The sequence below is a fragment of the Chenopodium album genome, chromosome 25 (assembly GCF_948465745.1).
Source record: "Chenopodium album chromosome 25, dcCheAlbu1.1, whole genome shotgun sequence".
In the NCBI taxonomy this organism is placed as follows: Eukaryota; Viridiplantae; Streptophyta; class Magnoliopsida; order Caryophyllales; family Amaranthaceae; genus Chenopodium; species Chenopodium album.
Window position 1 is genome coordinate 35639200 of NC_137858.1, and position 19099 is coordinate 35658298.

Consider the following 19099-nt stretch of genomic DNA (forward strand, 5'->3'; position numbering starts at 1 on the left):
GAATTAAAACCTGGAGGTGGGGTAGTAACAACCTGAGAATCCCTGGCAGCAAAGCTACGACAACTCCATTCGTGAGCAATCTGAGATGAAGGGGAGTAAGTCGCTTGACGAAACCGAATATTGTTCCTAAGAACCCAGATTGCCTAGGCAAAAGAAAGGATGGAATCCACACCTGACCAGTCCTTAAGATTAATGGTCAACGATATCAAAGATACAAACCACTGCCGCCGAAACCGCCGAAAGATATCAAAGATATGTTATTGGCATGTTAAAGAACCAATTCAATCAAAAAGTAAAACTGATGGTTGAGACTTGGGATTATATTTTATATTTTATCATATGGTGTGGCTTAGCTTCAGACTAATTAGGGTCGTTGGAAAGATAAGGGCTAATTTCTTTTGTGGCTAAAAGCTAGAAGGGTGCTGGTTGAACACATGCATACATAACTTAAGTTATAGCCTTTACATTATTACATATATATTTGGACTATAGTAAGTCTCCATGTTAAAAAAGCTCTTATAAATGTCAAGGACCAACTCAGTCTAAATTTAATTTAAGCAAATGATTAAATCATAAGATTTGTTGGTGTAGTGGCGATTGGGAATTTGGGACTATACTTGGTAGGGAGGACCCATGTTCGGTCTCCCGCAATAACAATTGAGAGGGGATTAAAACTTAATCACCCAGAACTGATCCCCAAATCCGAATTAGCCCAAAAGGGTAAATTGGGTGAAACACAAAAAAAAAAAAAATAAGATTTGTTTATTTATATCATAACGTTGCGTCCTCTCACATGAAAGTCTTTGTGAATAAAATATGGATGTAACATTGATCTCCCCATAGCTAACAATTGATATACTACTTGATAGGAAAATGTTTAAACTAATAGTTGAAACTCATGATTGATTATTTTTATACTATACCAATAAACTTGGCTAGAAACTGGTGGAATATAATTTAGATTTTTTTATCCCAACTACTTGATTAAATGCAATATTATCAGTAGATTGAATCCAAACCAGTTGGTAAAACTCTACAAAATTATCTATTAAGTTAATTAATGTGTTTTATTGTGTGCAGCTGGCCACACATATAGATCCGCCAATGACACAAAGTTGGTCTATTTGTAAAAAACGAAGTAACCCATATAACAATGTATTGTACTAATAGAATACAAGTATATATTAACAGAGTAACCCTATAATATAATACTGATAGAGTAACCCCTATATTACAAACTAAGTAACCCCTATCTATAACACTAACTAAGTAACTCAGTGTGGCCAACCACGTAAAAAGTTAGATTAAGGACCTGTTCATATTTACTTAATTTCAGTTCAGTTCAGTTCCAATCAGTTTAGTTTAGTTCAGTTCAGCTCCAATCAGTTCAGTTCAGTTCAATTCAGTTCTTAATTTCCCTCTCTCATAAAATATTCACTTCAGCTCAGGCCCTAAGTCAAAAAGATGTATTCTAATGATTTAACATTATTTTACAAGTGCTAAGATGATTGTAGAATATTTATTCATGATGCCTTTTCAAACATTCTAGAGATCTTGTCAATAAACTAATTCTACGGAATACTAATTATTCATTAATGGTGTACCAAATTCTATAAGGTAGTCCTGTAACGAATTGTTTGTAACTAATCAATTTAATAAATTCAGAACATATCGAAGAAAATACGCAATTCAGTAAGTTTAGTGACATATATATATAAACACTAAATATCATTTTATATGAATGAATGGGGTACCCCCTAATAAGTAATAACGTAAGAAATTTTGGAAATCCTGGAAAGTTAGACGTGACATAAACATTTCACTTAATATTGGGAAACTTTTGGGTATATGTCAAAACCATTATCTAGTATTCTAGTGTTAAAGTGAGAAATAATTGTGAGAAATAATTGTGAGAAATTTACTGTTTAGGTGTTAGCTAGGCAACGCAGAATTTTTAAAACATTATCTAATGAGTAATGACATAATTTTGACTAAATATTAATTAGTTTTTTTATTATAAAAAAATCATCAGCATAAATAATACGAGTAATAAAATGATTAATAATAATTATACATGAATTTTCTTCATCAGCAAGAATTTATCTTCAAAATTAAACAATGGCATGCCATTAATGTCCAAAATAATGGCATTTAAATCTTCTCATAACTAGTGAGTAGCCCGGGTGTTGCCTCGCGTTGCTACTGTTATAGACGTGCAATCGATAAATTTTGTAAAAGACTTTTTAAAATTGTATAATAATTATTATTGTCAAACTAAAATTAAGTTTTTTTTAGTATATTTTATTTTAATTGAATCTTGTAGTTTGCACTTATATAATTATTTTACATATTGATAATATACTTGATAATTGGCTTAAATGGTGAAATGGTTATTCTTGTTGTAAGTGATTGAGGGTTCAATCCCCCTGTTGGTTGGCATCATGAGACATTGGAAAGATGACGTGGCGCAATTAAAAAGGGACTGCGTGGCACATCGACGTTCTTAGGAATGCCTTTTAATAGATAGTATAGATAATATAGATAGATTAGATTCTCTACTCACATTAATTAGTGAATTACTAGATAATTTAGGGACCACGGAATTCTCTTCCATTAAAGTCAGTTAGCAGGGAATTCTCTTCCATTTTTCATTCGTTCTCCACTAAGCAGGCTAATGTACATAACAAGTAAAATTCATGACTTGTAAAAGTAAGATACTTGTATTAAAGTTGGGAGTATAAATATTTGACTATTCCACTTTCAACATTATCTACTTTTTAAATCATTTTTTGAGTTAAAGAATCACAACGGATCATCTAAAATCAAACCAAGCAAAAAAAAAAAAAAAAAAAAAAAAAAAAAAAAAAAAAAAGAAAAAGAAAAAGAAAGGAGAAACTTGCTTGTAACAATCATATAAAAGTATATAATTAATTATAATGATAATTAAATGATGAGTGGCATGCCTTATAATTTCATGCTTTCATTTCACGAGGAGCAAGCAACCTCACACTATCATACCACAGTGTCACACCTGCTATATATACAATGTAAGGAATTATATATGTGGAGTACCATGAATTTACTAGCCTAAGCTAAGCCACTCTACTGCTCTACATTCGGTAGAGGCCAGGGTAGACTATAATATGGTCATGTAGATCATGACTCGCGAATCGGGGTGTTAATGAGTATAGCTAGTTTGCATGTGAACTATTTGAGTTATTAGGCTGACCTAGAAGATTTCATGAGTTGAATTCAACAAAGCTTGATTTGAGAAATTCTTGAACAAAATCGGAAATTTCCTAGCAAGTTGATCGTCGTTTGATAACAATCAACGGCATAAACTAATATAGTTATATACGTATACAATATGGTTAGAAACTTATAGATATGTGTAACGAGATGAACCCAAAGAACAACTGTTCAAATTAAATAGATGAAGATAAAACTATTAGTTTATAATTGACATATTTTTCTCCAAGCAAAACATTACTGAACGGACGGAGGCCACTAGCTAGCTAATTTGATATGGTGCTTCCTAATTCCTAAGTACGTAGCTTAACATAGGGTTATTGATTGAACTTTGATTCTTTTACATTTTTCCTTGGCCTATAATGACTTAATTAAACTTGTTATATCAAGTTTTTTTTTTTTTTTTTTGGAAGGATTATATCAAGTTACATTAATTACACGATGTTATAAGAAATTATTTTATATGTAACACAAATTAGAATAATATAATATACTACGTATGTAGAGACAAGGTAACTGTTATAATGCAAAGAAAGCAAAGAGCATAGGATTAGTATTAAGAGCCATAACACTATAACAGCCAATATCAGCAAGCATGCCTTAATATTATTATTATTATATATTTATTTCATTTTTGAATAGCATTAGCATGCCTTAATATAATGTATGTGTGTGAGATAAATAAATTATAAAAATGTATGTAGGGCTAAATAAAAAGGCTAATTAAGCAGCTAGCAGGCTTAATTGTGTAAATAGCAATTATGGTTGAAGGTAATAGTTGTAGTTAGGCTGTCTTTATCGCACTAATAAAGTAATTACGTGGTTTGCTTTCACGTCGTGTAAGCATGGATTAAACGACAAATAAAATGCTTATTCATTAAACCTTTACTCGTTTGGGTAATTTGTTTGATCAATATCATATGAAATGCCTAAGTGGCTAATCTTATCTATCAATTTTTGAATACATAGTGATTGACTTGCAAGATAAAATAATGTACCAAAATAATGCAACTTGAACGTTTTGTAAAGTTTTGGAAGTAACTACCATGATCTTCGCTAATTAATTACTTCTACTCCTTACTTTGTCTTCTGTATTTGTGTTGAATAATATATATTCCCGTTTGGATTAAGAACATGTAAGTATGTAACTAGGGTTGGTAATGGTCTCTGATAAAGTTAATTTAGTCCGAAATAAAAAAAAAAAAAAAAAAAAAAAAGGTAATTTGAATGCTTATGAATAGATAAAATATTTTTAACTTGAAATGAAAGATGCATGATGCTTGTATCACGTGAGATATTATGTAGGGTCTTGTCAAATAGCGATCCCCATCCACATGCCCGAAGGTAATGGTCCAGTGGTCCATGTAGATGATAGATATGGGCATGTAAGGATGCAGGCCGATAGTGAACAAAAGCCCTTAATCAGTTATTTGGCCCATTGCCTAGGTCATACTAATAATACACACGGTATAACATCCATAACAGTATAAAAAAAATTCTCAAATAAAAGGTAGGAAAAGCAAAATATTTGTACTTTGTAGTATGTGCTCCCAAATGGACAATACACTTGAATATGTGCTTAGACTTGACACTCGTAATTGTATCTACATAATATTGTTAATACATTATGGAGTTTTACCATCAAAAAAATAATGTATTCCAATTTCAATTCTACTAGAGTAAAATTTGAAAATCATTTTCAAAACTAAAGTATTATAATATACCATACCTAAAGCATTATTTATGAAAATCGTTCCAAAAATATATCCACCATACATGTTATACAAACCTAATTCCTACAAGTGTACTGTCACGATTCACCAAAGACGACTATAAAAAAGTTATCTCACTCGGTAACGGGTCTGGGTCTTGGGCTGGAGCCTCCACCTAACCCATTTTGACGATGAGCCGGAGAAGGGTGATAACTATGGGGCCTTTTAGTCTTAGAAGAACTAGGCTTAGAGCCTTTTGGGTTCATCCTAATGGTACTTATCCTTTCCAATATTATAACGACCTCGGACATTGGTGGCCTGTTTTTTGGGTCGTTTTGAAGACATCTTAATATGAGTTGGGCCAACTTGTTTGCACCTTCGGGTGGGTAATCGTCCATTCTTGGGTCAATTATTTTCTTCACTTTGGACTTTTCACTTAGCATGGGCCTGTACCAGTCCACTAAGCTTGTCTGCCCAGTGGACCTGTTTAAGTCATAGGCCCTAAACCCCGTTAATATCTCCAATAATACAACTCCGAACCCGTACACGTCACTTCTTACGTATAAGTGACCTACACAACAAAATTCAACATTAAACTATGTTTTGACAAGAAATTTAGCATGTTTAAGTTTGATTATGTTTATTTCATGGTGTAAAAGACAAAAAAACTTGAGGCTATTTCTTCAAAAAGAGTACAGTAATTGTTTGTTTCATGGAATAACTAATATTCCGTCCGTCTTATTGTACTCACATTAGTTGGATAAATTAAAATTATATTGCTACGTACATGAATTACATGGAGCTAGCAGTCTAGCACTATATGGTATACCACATACACATTACAATATGAAAAAATTATTTCAACCTAAGTATCACCTCACTCTTTTATTACGTGTTTTTATCTTCGTTGTACCATGTGATTAGTCGAAAATGATATGCAAAAAATCAAAATTCAAATTATTTTATCATTGTAAAAATTAGATCTAGTTATTTTCTCATATTTATTATGGAAAATGAAACAAAGGGAGAATTGCACAAAAATTATACAGTAGAATAAAGGAGTATGTAACAACATTATGATATTAGTATATACTTTTATGATTAGTAAAGAAAGCAAAAAAGAAGGAAAATGGTTAATTACCAGTATTAATATATTCAGGAGCAGCATAACCATACGTGCCCACAGCTTGTGTGGTGACATGAGATTTATCAACCGGTGGGCCTATTCTTGCTAGACCAAAGTCTGAAAGCTTCGCCCCAAAATTCTGAGTCAAATACATGGAACATTCAAACCATATTATTATTATTTGATTTAGTACAACTAGTACATTTTATAATTATTAAGATCAAGATCACGAATCTAATTTCTTCCACTTTTATATTTACCTAAAAAAATAAGAATTATAATAACATTATAGCAATAGAGGTTAAGTTTTTTAAAAAAATTATTGGTAAGGAGAAGACCCGTACGTCTTATTGGGCAACTAAAATGTGCTGGGTGAAGTTCTGGTCTCACGCTTAGAAGTCAAATAACTAGCTGCCTACTCTAACTTCCTATCTCACAAGTTGACAACAAACCATAGTATATTAAAAACTGGCCTATAAAAAAGGTAAGTTAGTGCATATATACCTCATCTAACAAAATGTTAGCAGCTTTAAAATCTCGATAAATAACAGTATTCTCTGATGTATGCAAGAAATCAAGGCCCCGAGCCGCGTCCAATGCTATGTTTATTCTTATTGTCCATGACGGAGGCTCTACTTTGTCTACACAACATACATATACATATACTCCGTATAAGATTTCTTTTTTTAGAAACATAAAGAGTAGTTGTAAATACATACGGAAAAAAAAAAAAAAAAAAAAAAAAAAAAAAGAACACTTACTTTGAAAAAGATGGTTTTCAAGACTTCCTTTATTTAAGTGCTCATATACAAGAAGTAGCTCCTTATCTTCCCAGCAATAACCTATTAACTTCACAAGGTTTGGGTGTGAAAACTTCCCCAAGAAATTGACCTCTGTCTGCATCACCAATCAATAAACAATTTTCATGAATTAGATGTTAATATGTACTGTTATACACAAGACTGAATTTTATACACTAGTCTACCTTATTTATTTCTATGTAATGGAAAACATACAACGAAACATTATCAGATAATAGTAAAAAATACCGACCTATTCGTATTTGAAGGTCTATAGTTTACAAAATCACTACTATATATACTTTGTACGTCATTTTATTGATTTTCGATGTTACTAATTTATAAATTTATGTTAGAGATAATATCGGAAAATATATCACATCACATATATTTTCCGATATTATCTCTAACAATTTATGATAAAATAAATCTATTAAATTCCAACTTTAACACTCGTATTTAGTTAACGTTAATTTTTACCACAAAAAATAAATTAATAACTTATAAATTATTGCTTGTTTCCTAACGTCGTGCACTGGTGAGATAATGTATAGGCATGCAGTTGGAATCAAAAGAGCAGGCGAGATATGGTAGACTGACCTGACGTACCAAATATACAAGTATTAAGTAGTGGAGAGCACTAATTAATATATTGTTCCAATTACATAGTTTAATGTTTAATCTATATTTATATTTGTAATGTCTGAATGATATTTAGCATGCATAATTTTTAATTAGAAGAGGCAGAGTAAGTAGCCAACGTACGTGTAATATTCATATTTATAATGTCGTCTGGTTGATGTATAACTATGAACGTGTTTATTTAGTTGCTTGGTGTTGGGGTTCTTGTCCTAGTTTGTCCACGACTACTCCTCAAGACTATCTAGCTAGCTGGCCGAATCCCGTCTTAGTCTACCTAGTTCAATTAACATGCTAAGTACTTTGAGAGCGATGTAAATAAATAAGGGGTCCTCATTTTCAACGTGGTTAGGTTATGTTTAGTTCACCTTATTTTTAATCAAATTATTCGTTTAGGTCATACTTTATTGTTTTATATATATGCGGTTTTCTATAAATAAATTAAACATCCTTAATTTTATAATAAAAAAATTGTGAAAATTACATATTAATAAAATACACATTAGAATTTATTATAATGTTTTGCGATGACAAAAACATATTAGAATTTCCTTCTATATAAAATCTCTAGAAATATGAGTATACAAAGATCCAATCTGATACAAAGTCTTTATTACGAAGGGACTGTTGATATTTACTGAATTGTGCTGAACTGAACTGGTTGGAGCTGAATTGAAGTGAACTGAACTGAGCTGAAACGAATATTTTATGAGAGAAGAAAATTAGTAGCTGAACTGATTGGAGCTGAACTGATTGGAGCTTAACTGAATTGAACTGAACCGATTGGAGCTGAACTGAAATTAAGTAAATGTGAACATGCCCGAAGTATATAAGTTTTGCGTTAACAAAGGGCATGAGGCTTCGACCTGATCTAGGTCTGTTAAATACGGGTCTGGGCCAATAGGGTCATTTCTCCAAATCTCCAATCTCTAATCTCTAACTTGTATACTACGTATTAGTATTTGATATCCACCATATAAAATTATTCACCTTGAATGTTGGACAACTTATCCCGAAAGCAAGGCTAGAAATGTGCAGTGTATTAACTATATAACCAGTGTTATGTATAAAACACTACTACTAGTCTAGACTAGTAGTAGCTCTTATCAAAATAATATTAGTTGGCCTTTTGACTTTCTCATTCAAAAAATGAAATGATAATTGTAAGTCCACTAATACAAGAGTGTACCACGTCCACTAGCACCGTAGAGAACGACATATTGACTAGTATTAGAGGAAAGTCAGTCCACTTAGCTACATTTTCAAGCATATATGTGAGTAAATGCTTTTAGTTTTGCTGAAATTTCAAACTAACTTCATTCCTTTCTACTCTTAGTAGGAATATAGTTTTATAAAATTATGTTAAACTTAGATTGGTAATAAGTCTAACAATTGCAAGTAAAGAGTGGGTTGGCATTATAAATAAATATATAAATAAATAAACAAATATTATTAATGTTCATGTTTCACCTTAATTCCTTTGTTTATATTATATACACTATGAAAATTATTTATTATGATTGACTATTAAAAATTATTGACGTAGTGAAAGGATTATTAGACATTACTTTCTTGAACTTAAAAATGAATCGATTTTAATCAACTAAATTTCAAAAATATAAAATAAAATTGATTAGGATAAACATTTGATTCGCCTTATTAAGCAAATAAGTGTTATTTTAGAACTTTGGGACCAAATCAAACCAAATCAAATTAGATTAGAACGTCCTATATCTTTTTTGTTAACGACTAAAGAATCTTGTGTTGCAGGTAAGAGAAGCAAATATTATTGAAGTATTCAACACATGAAAGAATTGTTGACAACTTCAAATTGACAAATTCATTAGTTCACACTGTAGTGCAACTGGCTACTTCGTTATTCGTATATTAAAATAGGTTGGTAGGGTGATTGTTTTGTCATTTTATGAACTCAATTTAACGATTTGCACGTTTTTTATGTTGAAAGATTTTGTGAGAAAATGTTGATTTCAAGCTAGCTACATAATGGGAACGACATAATTTCTAAATTACTATGTCTTTATTTCATTAAAATTAACTATTATGAATAAAGTATTTGAATTTTAATGTCCAGAATTCATGTTACGAAAATGTGTGAAATATTTTTCATACGGTACTAAACTGCTAATTAAAGAAAAGTAGTATGTTTAGTGTTTCATAACTGAAGAAATTCAATATAATTATGTATTACTGATGATTATCTTGTATTTATTGTAAAATACAAGCTGAGAAAATTCCAATAAGTATTAAAGTTAGACACTTTTCAGTTCATCTAGTTTCCATTAATGTTCAAGTTTTGGTTTGTAAGGTTTATTTACTTAACAATGGTTATTCAAATTCAATTTACAACTAAAACATTTTTCTGATAACAAAGTGTAATAGGTCTTGATAGGTTAAAAACAAGGTAAGATAAGTTTAAATACTACGAAAATTAAATCAGGTGAATAGAACTTATGCTTACACAACATTTGATTTTACTTATAAATAAGAAAAGACAGTCACAATTAATAAAGCTATTTGAATAATGACAAAATTCAAACTACTACTATGAAGTATTGCAAGTAATGTGAAGGGGGTGAGTATAGTTTTCAATAACAACCAACCAAACAAATGAGAAGTCGATTTAGTACTTTCTATAGTTGTAGAAGAGTTATTTTTCCATTTTGATTTTGCATAAATTTCCACACTATTAAAAAAAGGACAAAAAGAAGAAAAGAAAACTTACTTTCCATTCTTTGAGACCTTGGGCACTATCAGCATTGCACTTCTTGACTGCAACAGGAATGCCAACACCAACTTTAGAAGGTGCCAATGTTGTTTTATCAATCCATCCTTTGTACACCCTCCCAAACCCTCCTTCACCTAACACGGAATCCGGCTTAAAATTTCTTGTTGCACTTTTTAATTCCGTAAATGTATATATTTTCAAGTCTGGTTTTATAATTCGTCCTACCACTGGTCCATGTACTCTTGCTCCACCTCCAACACCACCAGCACTGTTACGCACCATTCCTGGCTGGTTAAAGTTGTTGAACTCTACATAATCACATATACAAATTAAAATTCATGTAAGTATTTAGAGACAGTACAGTTAGAAATATGTATACAAGTCTATATGCATAGTTTAGTTTAAAATGCTTTTACATAGATTCAAACTTAAATTTGAAGAACACTCATCAAATAATAAAGGTCATCTTTTAAGTTTTTTTATCAACAAAAAAACTCACTATAATGAAGAATAATTGACTTGTAAAACAAAATTGCATAGCAATAATAATAATAATAATAATAATAATCTACAAATGTAACAAAATTATAAAAACTTGCCATGTATGAGCATAGGAAAAACATTATAGCTTCCACCCACAAATTAAAATATCTCATTTTAAAATACCAACGTCCACAAAATCTTCAAGGCAAACCAAACCAAAAAAAAAAAAAAAATAGTGATTTTCAATCATTGGAGAAAGGTGAGCCACCATTTTTGACAAAGCCCATATATACTTTATGATTTTAAGAACATATGTACAACATTTAATATTCATATATTTACATAATCAAAGCCCAAAAGGTAATTCATTGATAATTTTGTTTTAATTCCTTATTTTTGTTAGAAACTAAAGATTAAACTACCATTTATTTCATTTAATCAACATGTTAACAAATCATCTTTCTCTCTCTTTTAACTTTTCTTTTGGGTCAACTACACTAAAATCTTGTAGCATGTAATTGATGATCTGAACAAAAATATCCATCTTTTGACACTTCAAGTTTCAAAAAAAAAAAAATGTACCAATCTAAATGATAAAAAACGACAATATACAAGTATATAAATAACCAAAGATAATCAAAGTAAATTATACATACTTACCCCGAGGATTATTAATAATGGGATTGCTAACTTCTTCTTTAGATCCCCATAAGCAATTCCCCATCTTTGTTTTTTCAAATATACGGCGAAAGTAACAGATTAACTCCAAGATCGAGTTCGTGTAATTATTTTCCAATAATAAAACAAGAGTAATGCTCTCCCAAAATCTAATACTAATACCAAAAAAAAAAAAAAGGGGTGAAGAAAAGGAAGCAGAGTAGAAGGAGCAAAAATGAGAAAACTTTACGTTTGAATATTCGATGTTCTTTCCTAATATTGATAAAGTCTTCTTTATAACAAGTATTTGTTTTACAAATAAAACAAGAACAATCTTTATTTGATGTAGGTAGGTTCAAATTGTATGGATTTATGTTGAGTTTGAATTTATAAAGGGAGAAAGAAATTATGGGGGACTTGAAAGAAAGAAAGAAAGAAGGGAAAACTAATTAAGGAGAAGACGTGGAATATAAACAGTTTTAAGTGTTGTTGGAGAAGAACAATTACTAAGTCAACGAATATTGTTAGCCAGACAATTAAATCAGTTTAAGCCTGTTTCAATCGTTGGCACCTCATTGGTGGACAAGATTCATCTTTGACAATGACTTGAACCCAAATTCTTAAATGGACCAGGTTTACACTAATTTATTGTGGACCACTAATATTAGAGAAACTATGGTTGTTTTATTAATTAAAAAAAAAAAAGTCACTATAATAAAATGAATGTCACTATAGGCCTGTTCACATTTACTGAACTGAACTGAACTGATTGGAGCTGAACTGAACTGATTGGAACTGAACTGAACTGAATTGAGCTGAAATGAATATTTTATGTAAGAGGGAAATTAAGAGCTAAATTGAACTGAACTGAACTGATTGGAGCTGCACTGATCGGAGCAGAACTGAACTGAACTGAACTGAAATTAAGTAAATATGAACAGGCCCTATGTTAAAAATAAAAGTCATTTTGGTATTATGTAGGCTATAAGAAGTTATTTTTTAATGAAATATTTTATAAGGTCAATATAAATAATAACTATATTAAAATTAGGGTCATAACGTCGTACTTCAAGTTCACAATAGTATTAAACGTTATACAGCTTTTAATAAAGGTTACTATGTTAAAAATAAGGGTCACATGTTTAATATAATGTCAGTTGCGTGTGTATAAACACGCAAGTATTTCTGTGACTTGAATTGTTTATTTTAATATTTCCTCTATTTCGTAAATATTACAATGTGTGGACTTCTTTATGTTATACCCTTTATCTGGTTCATGTTCATTTGTTGACTAAATAACTAGCTCTGTAGTAATTAGGATGAACATAGGCCGTGTTAGCTGTTAGGTACTTTGTAAAAGTAATTTGCTAAACAAAAAGGTAGACCAAGTAATTTGGTAGTTTGATTTGACCATTCTAAGTGACTAGTCAAGCTTGTTTGGTAAATAGCGTTATAGCGGTTCCCTTAAGCGCGCGATTTGTCATTCAATCTAGTAAAATTTCAAGGAGTTGTAAATGGTATAGTGAGTAGTGTTTTCAAATTAAGGTTAGCTTATAGAGTCTCCAAATGTACTGGCTTTATATAACCATGCATTTGAATATTCCACCAGCACCAATAGCTAAGAAATTTAAATCTATAGATACTAGAATGAAGTTTCATTCTTTGATTGTAAGATAGAAGTGTAGAAGAGGTGAAAGAAATGAGCTTAGAATACAGGAAGCATATGTAACACTCTTACATGAGAAGATGATGTAATAAATATCTAAAACAACTCTAATGGCCTATAATGGATTTCCTATAGTAAAATCTGGAAATCAAAAACTAACTTTTAGAAATACAGGTCATGCATACTTTACATCCCCCCCCCCCCCCCCCCTTTCAAGATTGACTTGGGGAGAGAGTGAGGGATAGCTCAAGTGGTTAGAGCTCTCTCCCGATTCTAGGAGAACTTAGGATCGATTCTCATCCCCATTCTTGTGTCTCTCTTAACACCAATAAAAAAGAAAAAAAGATTGACTTGGAGAGAAGCACAAGGCCAACCTTGAACACAAGGCTGACTAACAAACTAAGGCCAAGTTTACGAGACAAAAAAGGATGTTGATCATAAGCAGATATAACTTGAGCAGTCTAGCTTAATAAAACCAAGTTGCACATACATCTGACATAATGTACATCCTTGTTATGAAATATATAGAAATTAGAGGATTAAGAGAAGAAGGTAATAAGAGAAGTATTACTACTTTTATGTATTACTCTTGGTAATATTTTTGTGCATCATACAAGTGAAATTACATGGCTATTTATAGTAGTAAGAACCACTATTACATTGTGGGCTATAACCTTAGAGGGTGGCAATTAGAGTTGGCTACTACATTAAATGCAATGAAGAAATTGGAGTGTGGACATTCACACCTTGACTAAATTAATTAACTCTTAACACTCCCCCTTGAATGTCCATACAGAATAGGGTATATGTTGCCTCGTTAAAACCTTGCTAGGTAAAACCCTTTAGGATAAAAGCCATAGCTAAGGGAAAAGAGTACAACAATATATTACTATATGCTTTAGTGTACTGCCTCATTAAAAACCTTGTCAGGAAAAACCCATTGGGATAAAAACCTGATCGAAGGGAAAAAGAGTGCAGTGCATATAATGCTCCCCCTGATTTTAACATAGTTTATGAAGACGACGCATCCCAATCTTGTGGACCAACCGCTCAACACTCTTCGAAGGTAGGGACTTTGTAAACAAGTCTGCAAGATTATCAGATGATTGGATCTGTTGGACATTTATCTTCCCTTCCTTCTGCAAATCGTGTGTAAAGAACAGTTTTGGGGATATATGTTTAGTCCTATCACCTTTAATATATCCTTCAGTTACTTGTGCGATACATGCAGTATTATCTTCGTAAATGATGGTTGGACTTTCAGTTACTTCTTTCATCCCACATTCTTCTTGGATATTGCCGATCATTGACCTTAGCCATACACACTCACGTCCTGCTTCATAAAGGGCAATCAACTCAGCATGATTTGATGATGTCGCAGTTAAGGTTTGCTTTGTTGATTTCCAAGAAATTGCAGTTCCACCATAGGTGAACAGATATCCAGTTTGTGACTTGGCGTTTTGTGGGTCTGATAGATATCCAGCATCTGCATATCCGATGAGGGTGGCATCTTGCCTTGATTGATAAAACAAACCAAGATCTTTTGTTCCTCGTAGATATCGTAGTAAGTGTCTTACTCCTTTCCAGTGTCTCTTCGTTGGTGCGTTGCTAAACCTGGCTAACAAATTCACAGAAAAAGCTATGTCTGGTCTAGTATTGTTAGCTAGATACATTAGAGCCCCAATTGCACTTAGATATGGTACTTCAGGTCCAAGGACATCCTCGTTTTCCTCTCGAGGTCTAAATGGATCATATTTCATAGTCAAAGACCGAACAATCATCGGGGTGTTTGTTGGGGTCGCTTTGTCCATGAAAAAACGTTTTAACACTCTTTCGGTGTAGTTAGACTGATGGAATAATATACCATTATTTAAGTGCTCAATTTGCAATCCAAGGCAAAATTTAGTTTGTCCAAGGTCTTTCATCTCAAATTCTTTCATCAAGTATTTTGCAGTTCTTTCAAGTTCATTTGGGGTTCCAATGATATTCAAGTCATCAACATAAACTGCAACAATTGCAAACCCTGATTGTGATCTCTTAATAAAAACACAAGGACTGATTTGATTATTCTTGAACCCTTCTTTCATAAGGTATTCACTAAGACGATTATACCACATCCTCCCAGACTGTTTCAATCCATAAAGTGACCTTTTCAATTTTATGGAAAGTAAATGTCTAGGCTTGTGGTTTTCTGGTAATTTTAGTCCATCTGGGACTTTCATATAAATATCTGTATCGAGTGACCCATATAAATATGCGGTTACTACATCCATTAATCGCATCTTTAGTCCTTCTGAGACTGTCAAGCTTACCAGAAATCTTAACGTAGTTGCATCAACTACGGGAGAATATGTCTCCTCATAATCAATCCTCTCCTCATAATCAATCCCTGGAATTTGAGAAAAACCTTGGGCTACAAGTCTTGCCTTGTATCTAACAATTTCATTTTTCTCATTTCGTTTTCTCACAAATACCCACTTGTATCCAACTGGCTTTACACCTTCTGGTGTAAGGGTTATTTTTCCAAACACTTCTCGTTTTTCGAGTGACTTTAACTCTGTCTGCATTGCCTCTTTCCATTTTGGCCAATCATGCCTGCAACGACATTCTTCCACTGTTCTTGGTTCACTATCATTTTCGTCAGATGCCATTTCAATTGCAATGGAATATGCAAATATTTCATTTACGATAACATCATTTCTATTCCAATAATTCCTGGTAGAAACAAAATTTATTGAAGTTTCATTGTTATCGATGTCATGGTCATCTTGTTCATCCCCTTTCGGATTATCATCTTTTTCTCTATTCTCATCTGTACTTTGTCTTTCTTGACCTTCTGTAAGGGGAATATTGTTGATCTCATCAGGTCTTTTTAATTTTCTTGGTTTAGAGTCTTTTGAACCAAGTGGTCTTCCACGCTTTCGGCGTGCTAGAGATTCATTTTCAGTGATCTTATCACCAGATGGAATTTCAATTCTTGCAGGGGCATTTTCAGCTGGTATATGTGATTTTGTCACTTTCTTTGCATCTATAAATGCATCAGGCAGCTGATTTGCAATGCTTTGTAAATGAACAATTTTCTGAACTTCTTGTTCACACATATTTGTTCGTGGATCAAACATTGACAATTGTGTTGCATTCCAAATTATTTCTATTTCTTTCTTTCGTGGGTCCACTTTCTCTCCCCCTAAGGCTGGGAATATTGTCTCATTGAAATGACAGTCGGCAAATCTGGCCGTAAATAAATCACCGGTCATTGGTTCAAGATATTTAATTATGGAGGGTGATTCAAACCCAACATAAATTCCCAGCCTTCTTTGTGGACCCATCTTTGTTCGTTGGGGTGGAGCAATAGGAACATACACCGCACAACCAAAAATTTTTAGATGTGAGACATTAGGTTCTCGACCAAAAACTAATTGTAGTGGTGAGAACTTATGATAAGCAGTTGGTCTCAACCTAATTAGAGTTGCCGCATGTATTATGGCATGACCCCAAGCAGATGAAGGCAATTTTGATCTCATCAATAATGGCCTTGCAATCAATTGTAGTCTCTTAATTAATGACTCAGCAAGTCCATTTTGTGTATGAACATGAGCTACTGGATGTTCTACAACAATTCCAATCGACATACAATAATCATTAAATGTTTGGGATGTAAATTCCCCTGCATTGTCAAGCCTTATTCTTTTTATTGTATGGTCTGGAAATTGTGCTCTTAGTTTAATAATTTGAGCAAGGAGTTTTGCAAAAGCAACATTTCTACTGGATAAGAGACTTACATGTGACCATCGAGTTGAGGCATCAATTAATACCATAAAATATCGGAATGGTCCACATGCAGGATTAATTGGTCCACAAATGTCTCCTTGAATCCTCTCTAAAAATGTTGGAGATTCAGTAGCAATTTTGTTCATAGATGGCCTTATTATTAATTTGCCAAGTGAACATGCAGAGCATGTTAATTCATCTGATCGAGGGATTTTAACATTCCTAATTGAATGTCCTACTGAATTTGCTATAATCTTGTGCATCATTCCTGTACCAGGATGACCCAAACGATCATGCCATAAATTTAGTAGATTCTTATTATCTAACTTCTGGTTAGATATCGAATTTATTTCAACTGGTCATATATCTATATGCTATAACCCTGAAGAATATGCTGGCAATTTCTCATACACATGTTTCTTGCCATGTTTTTCTGCCGTGAGGCATAAATATTCCTTTTGATCCACTATCATTGTTTCTAAATGAAAACCATTTTGACGCACATCTTTAAAACTTATAAGATTTCTTCGAGATTTACTCGAATATAAAGCGTCATTAATGATTAATTTTGTTCCATTTGGGAGTATTATGCAAGCTTTTCCAGAACCTTCTATTAGCTTGGCTGACCCAGAAATGGTATTAACATTTGCTTGAAATAATTTTAACTTTAAAAAATATTTTCTATCCTTCAGAATAGTGTGTGTTGTTCCACTGTCCAAAAGGCATTGAAATTTGGAACCAACTTCGGGCAGATCCATATCTTCATAAAATAATAAGTATAAGATTAGTTTAAGATAATTAAACTGGACTTACTTTATTAATGATGAATAATTAAGAGTACATAACTTGAACATGAAAAAAAAAACATACAAGAAAAGTACATAATGAAAACATAATACATATCATAGTAATTGATGAATTATCTAAACATGATTATTCTCTCCAAAGATAAATTCACCACCAGCTTCACCATTGTCTATGTGGAAATCAGACACATCAAGGCTAATTCCAGGGACATTTTCTTCATTAACATAATTTGTTTCGGCATGTTTTTCTTTCCCTTTAATGGAAGCCTGGTATAGTTCTACCAGATGTTTGGCCGTACGACAAGTACGTCCCCAATGTCCAGTCATGCCACATCTATAACATGTGTCTTTTCCTTTTGTGGTGGCTTGATTTTTGTTTCCTTGTTGATGCCCCCTTTGAGTGTTGTTTCTAGGGGGAAATTGGCCTCTACCACGGCCATAACCACGTCCACGGCCACGTCCGCGGAAATTTCCACGACCTCTGCCACGGTTATTATATTTTCCACGTCCACCTCTATGAGCAATATTTGTCTCGGGTGGATTTGAGCTTTCTACAGCATTTGTTTCATTGAATGCTTGAGACCCAGTTGGTCTTAGGTTGTGATTCTTCAACAGAAGATCATTATTCTTTTCAGCAACCAATAATGTAGAAATAAGCTCAGAATATTTTGCAAAGCCTCTTTCACGGTATTGCTGTTGCAATACAATGTTGTTAGCATGGAATGTAGAGAGTGTTTTCTCTATCATTTGCACTTCAGTGACTGGTTGATCACAATATCTCAATATTGATACGATTTTATATAGTGATGAATTATAATCACTGACATATTTAAAGTCCTGAAATCTCAGGTTTGTCCACTCAAATTGTGCTGAAGGAAGGAGTACCCTTTTATGGTGGTCATATCTTCCTTTCAAGCTATCCCATAGTTCTCTGGGATTTTCCACCATTAAATACTCAGTTTTCAAACTGTTATGTAAATGATGCCTTAAGAGAACTATAGCTTTTGCTTTCTCTTGATCAGTTGGAACTTTAACTTGAGCAGGGGCATCTTTTTCGTTTCCTGGGATGGTAATTTCTTTGATTGTATGTTCCAATCCCTGAGCCTTCAAATTCATTTGGGCATCAACTGTCCATTCAAGATAATTATGTCCGGACAAGTCTAATACGTCAAATTGTCTTTTCATCAAGTCTCCCATTTTAACTACAATCAAATAGGTAATTATTATTAAGCCAATTAAGCAAGTGATAATTAAAGTAATCAATTTGTAATCATAATAATAATCCATTTAAAAACATATTTGCTTCTCCCCCTTGGGTTATTATTATGATTTACATAAAGTTAAGCTAAAATTAAACATGATAATTACGTTAATTAAACAACGACAACAACAAATATAACAATAACAATGATAATAATAACAATAACAATAAATACTACTACTA

General features: G+C 32.4%; 1 protein-coding gene across 1 annotated transcript; it reads right to left on the reverse strand.

Annotated features, from left to right (window-relative positions):
• Positions 1-4774: 4774 nt before the first annotated feature.
• LOC145614258 (putative serine/threonine-protein kinase CST) lies at positions 4775-11861 on the reverse strand. The gene is made up of 6 exons (XM_081669280.1): positions 11416-11861; positions 10270-10580; positions 6849-6984; positions 6592-6728; positions 6103-6226; positions 4775-5532 (listed from the first exon to the last, which is right to left on the reverse strand). Exons 1-6 carry the CDS (start codon positions 11477-11479, stop codon positions 5096-5098), a joined length of 1209 nt encoding a protein of 402 aa, XP_081525406.1. The 5' UTR covers positions 11480-11861; the 3' UTR covers positions 4775-5095.
• Positions 11862-19099: the final 7238 nt, after the last annotated feature.

Coding starts and splice junctions, on each gene's coding strand:
- LOC145614258 (XM_081669280.1), bottom strand. CDS start 11,479: ATGGGGAATTGCTTATGGGGATCTAAAGAAGAAGTTAGCAATCCCATT. Junction 6,729..6,848: donor TGAAAACCATCTTTTTCAAA/GTAAGTGTTCTT, acceptor TATGTTGTGTAG/ACAAAGTAGAGCCTCCGTCA. Junction 6,227..6,591: donor CTAACATTTTGTTAGATGAG/GTATATATGCAC, acceptor TATTTGACTCAG/AATTTTGGGGCGAAGCTTTC.